The sequence below is a fragment of the Leptopilina boulardi genome, unplaced genomic scaffold (genome assembly GCF_019393585.1).
Source record: "Leptopilina boulardi isolate dan_hultmark-lab unplaced genomic scaffold, ZJU_Lbou_2.1 LbouV2_121, whole genome shotgun sequence".
Classification (NCBI taxonomy): domain Eukaryota; kingdom Metazoa; phylum Arthropoda; class Insecta; order Hymenoptera; family Figitidae; genus Leptopilina; species Leptopilina boulardi.
This window is the reverse complement of record NW_026137665.1, coordinates 543,088-547,926: the sequence shown is the minus strand read 5'-3', so window position 1 is coordinate 547,926 and position 4,839 is coordinate 543,088. Positions and strand designations below refer to the sequence as shown.

The window sequence follows — 4,839 nt, the reverse complement described above, 5'->3', positions numbered from 1 at the left end:
ACTGCCAGAAAATTATAATTAGATATATTATAATGACATTTTTCTCATTTTCAATGTATAATTAAAATTTATTTTGAAAATAAATTTTTAAATGTAACAATAAATTTATATTTGATGTTTAATATACGTAGTTTTTGTGTGAAATGTATATGTATATATATTTAATCCAATATAGATTAATGTGCGTTTTAAGAATTTTCTGTCTACTTTAAACTTGACTAAAGCTTTCTAAATCACGATTCGCCGGAAACACAATCGTCCCTATCACTCACGCAAACACGTCACGCAATTTACACACAAACACCGATGCTTTTGCAAACACTTTCGATCGAATTATTTGTGAATTATTTACATTCAAATTTTCTTCTTTCGTTCCTTTCTTAAATGGTGTCAATTTATTTATTATTTAGTATCGAAGAATATCGATTTTTATTGATTTTAAGTTAATTTTGTATTTTTAAAATTTTAATTTAAAAAAATTATTATAGGGTCAGTTGGGGTAAATGGGGACAGGGTTCAATGCATAAAAATTTGAAAATCAAAGTCAAACTGTTTCAGTATTTTGTCGAGCATTTCAAAGAAAACAGACTTAAAAATCATACCAAAATTTTTTCTTATTCCTTATGACTCCTATAACGGAAATTCACTTGAATTTTTGGTTTTTGTCAATTTGGTTAATAATGACAAGCTGTCCCCATTTACCCCAAATTTTCTGAAATTTTCTAAATTTTGGGGTAAATGGGGACAGTCAGTTTCATGCATTTAAAGCTTATCTAAATTTTTTTCTGCTACATAAAATTAATCCTGGGAATGTAAATAACAACTTTAAAAAAAAAATAAACCCACAAATATTACCTTTTAAAGGAAGAAACTTACGTAATTTGTGAAAAATAGCGATTTTGTTCCCACTTACTCCAACTGACCCTAAACCATTTTGTTATTTTAAAAAAATATTTTTTGTACTAATTTTTGCTAATTTGTGATACAAAAATTTTTTTGAAAAAATAAATTATATTTAGAACTCACATTTCTATTAAAAAAAAAAAAAAAAAAAAACATTTTTAAACTCAAACATGCCCGCGTAAAAATGAAAGTATGGGTTAAAAAAAATATTAATATTCTTAATAATTTTATTATGTTTCATAAAAAATTTGCAAATTTTAAAGTTTCATAAAAATATTTTTAGCTAAAAAAGGAGGAAAAATGAATTTATTTAAAATAAAAAATTTCAAAGTTTATTAAAAGTATGGGATGAAAAAAAAATGCAAATATTTAACAATAATCATTTTTTTTGTCAAATTTCTTAAATTTCAAAAAATCGGGCAACAAAAAAATAATTTCTTTAAAAATCTGACTTTTTAAAAATTCATTTCTTATTTCTCCGAGTATTGACAAAATATGGGAAAAGTATGGAGCAAAAAAAAAAAAAAAATTATTTAAAAAAAAAAACAATATTTTTTGTCAATTTGTAAACTTTTTTTGTCCTTTTTTTATTCAGTCTGTATCATGTGTGTTTGAAAATCAAAAGAAAACAATTTTATAGGTCATTTTGTCAAAAGTTGTTCCTCAAAAATAGAAAAATTTTCAAAAAACAAATAGCTATTCCTTTTTAAAATTCCATTTTTTTTTTAATTTTGTTGTAAACTACATGACTTGTGTTGAAAAATCGAAAATTCGTCAAAAAAACAAATTTTTTTCTTTTAAAATTTTATTTTAGTTCATAATTTTTTAAATAAATTGATATTGAAAAATCGTCAAATAAACAAATATTATTTTATAGAGTTATTTTTATTATTTATTTTTATAAATAAGAAACTAGGGTAAATGCACTAATTACGGCGCGATTCGAGTCAAAACACCTTTAAAATAGAAAATTCGATATTTCTATTGTATTAAGTCAATTTAAGACTTATTAAACTAAAAGCTTATGTTATTTAGATGTTAAGCAAAAAATTTTAATTTTATAAAAATCGATTATTTAAACAAATATGAGAAATTAAAACTAATACCGTAATTTTCTATTATGAAGCGTTAGTTTCGGTGTATCAATCGCGGTGACCAAAATTACGTGTATTTTGAAAATATACTTTGCCCGCCGTAATTAGAGCCAATGGAAATATTAAAAATGATTCAATTACGGCGAGGGAAAAAATTTGATCTCAATTAATTAAATTAATAATTGTGTAAATTATGTTCATCTTTATTAGTAATTGTATCAAAAAAAGAGTAAATTAATTTTTTAAAATCATTTTGCAACAGTTATATTAAATATAATAATAGTTATTTTTTATAAACGCGCCGTAATTGATGCACTTACCCTAAATTAGTGAAAAATTTTTATGAATTTAATGGCGAAATGAATTTATTGGAGAAATGAATAAAATATATATATCAATATTATTAATGTAGGAAAAGGAAAATAATAAATTACAACAAAGTAGTAAATTTGAAATTCGATTCAAAAAGTTGAACTTTTTATCAAATAAAAATCTAACTTTATATTTTTGAGCCTCCTTGAAAATTGGGGTCCTCAATTATTCTCACTCAACACATATTGTTTTTTCCACATTATTTTCAGCTAAAAAGAAAAACGAAATAATTTCTTATTATATGTATATAGAATTTACAATATAATTATCTACTTTAATTCATAGAACGAATAAAAATGAAATTACATGCAATTTGCATTTTTTTATTTTTATATTGTAAAAAAATGAATTTTTTAAATAACTGTGAATTAAAATCATATAGAAACTTATCAGTGGATAAATTTCACCTTTTTTTTATGTCCAGTGGGAAAATTTGCATCTTTATCATAACAAATGAAAATCAAGACTCGTGACAAAAAAAAAAATGGCGTCCATTGAGGAATTGCTAGCGGAGAATCAAAAATTATCAGAGGAATTAGAGAGTCTAAAAATGTGTAATTATCAAATTTAATATGAGTATAAGAAAACAATGAAGTAAATTACATTAAAAATTAAAAAAAAAGATTAATTCTACTTTTTTTTACAGCAATGAAAGCGGAATTGGATATTAAAGTTAAAAAAGAGGAAGTAAGTGACGAGGACGCGGAGAAAATGAATGACGGTGAGTATAAATAAAATAATGAATAATCAAAATATTAAAAAAAAAAATATTAAATAAATAAATATTAAATAGTATTTAATGTATTAAAAATAAAAAAAATTAATTCTACTATTTTTTACAGAAAAAAAAATGGAGTTCAATATTAAAGTTGAAAACAAAAAAGTAAATGACGAGGACGAGGAGAAAATAAATGAAAAATCGGAAGGTGAGTATAAACAATAATAATTAATAAAAATATTATAAATAAGAATAATTCTGCGTAATATTTGTTTATGTAAGTCAAATTTTTAGATAATTATAAATTAAAAATGAAAATCACGTGTAATTTAATTTTTTCTATGAATTTAGTAGTTAATTATAAATTTTATACAAAAAAAAAATTAAATTCGTTTTTATTCTTAGATGAAAATAAAAATGTACAACCATTTGTTGGGACAAGACCAAGTTTTCAAGAAGGTTGGATATTTATTGATTAAAATTTCAATTTGTTCATCTAATTTTTAAAATTCTTTTTTTATTCATAAATTTTTATTGATATGATAAATTTTATTCTTTATTTCGTTAAATTCATTTACACTTTTTAAATTATATTTAAATTATTTATTTTGATAAATTTGAAAGTCAATCAATCTAAATTTCAATAAATTGTAATTTTTTTTTTTTTTTTAATTTTAAACCTAATTTATTTTTTTATTTTAAATAATAAAAAAGTAATAAATCAATAATTTTCTCGGTTTTTTGAATGCAGGGTTAGTAAGGAAAAGGACAAAATCAAGTGGAAAAAGTCGCCGTAGATGGTACGAGAGAAGGAACCAGATGAATGAGATGCGCGGAGGATACAATGGACGTGGAGGATATAGAGGAAATAGAGGATATGGAGAAAATTGGAGACGTGGACGACAATTTTATTGTAGTTTTCTAACCATCAATATGTCTTAATTTGAACTACATCAAGTAAAAAATCAAATGTTTCAATTAAATTAATAAATTAATTGTTCTAATTATAACTCACTATTTTAGTTTACTTGGTTCAATAAAATAAATTCATTAATAAATATTTTAAAATTATTATAATTTTTACATTAAATCAATTAAATGAAATAATTCCTGTTAAAAAATATTAAATTAATTATAAAAAAAATTTTCATTCAATACTGCATGCTTTTTAATTGAAATAAATATTTAATTGCATGAATAAATTTTTTTTTTTGAAATAACTAAACAGTTCAACAAAATATTCAATTATTCAACATCAGTAATTTTTTTTAATTGTAACTAAAAACCTCTTTAATTGCAGTTTTTGTTTAATCCAAAAATAAATAAAAATTGATATTTTTCAAAAAAATTTTCCTGCTTCATAAAAAAAATCTGTTGTAATATTTTCGAAAAATTAACAATTTTTCAAAATAATTTACATTTAAAAATCAAAAATCGCGATTTCAATCTTGAAATATTAAAAAAAAAATTAATATTTTTTTTTTAAAACAAAGTGTTGAATTGATTTTTTGATTAAAATAAAAAAAAAACTGTTGTACCTTTATCGAAAACTTCAATAATAATTTTCAAAATAATTCAATTTAAATTTCAAAAATAAGTTTTTTATTTAAAAAATATACAAAAATTACAATATTTTTAACACATTTTTGGTACTGAATTTTATTAGCACAAAAATAATCTACGATAACATTTTCGTAAAATTCAATGTATTTTTCAAAACAATTCAATTTTAAAAATCAATAACTGATTTTT

General features: G+C 21.3%; 1 protein-coding gene across 2 annotated transcripts; it reads left to right on the top strand.

The window, feature by feature from the left end:
• The first annotated feature begins 2,789 nt into the window (after nt 1-2,789).
• LOC127285240 (uncharacterized) lies at nt 2,790-4,147 on the top strand. Of its 2 annotated transcripts, XM_051311145.1 has the most exons (5): nt 2,790-2,923; nt 3,016-3,090; nt 3,212-3,295; nt 3,493-3,546; nt 3,839-4,147. In XM_051311145.1, exons 1-5 carry the CDS (start codon nt 2,854-2,856, stop codon nt 4,027-4,029), a joined length of 474 nt encoding a protein of 157 aa, XP_051167102.1. In that variant the 5' UTR covers nt 2,790-2,853; the 3' UTR covers nt 4,030-4,147. The 2 variants fall into 2 exon arrangements, with proteins under 2 accessions (XP_051167102.1, XP_051167109.1); XM_051311152.1 differs by lacking the exon at nt 3,493-3,546.
• The last annotated feature ends 692 nt before the right edge of the window (nt 4,148-4,839 follow it).

Excerpts from the sequence above, each read along its gene's own strand:
- LOC127285240 (XM_051311145.1), top strand. The coding sequence starts at position 2,854 with ATGGCGTCCATTGAGGAATTGCTAGCGGAGAATCAAAAATTATCAGAG. Across the intron at positions 3,091-3,211 it reads CGCGGAGAAAATGAATGACG|AAAAAAAAATGGAGTTCAAT; the intron begins GTGAGTATAAAT and ends TATTTTTTACAG. Across the intron at positions 3,547-3,838 it reads AAGACCAAGTTTTCAAGAAG|GGTTAGTAAGGAAAAGGACA; the intron begins GTTGGATATTTA and ends TTTTGAATGCAG.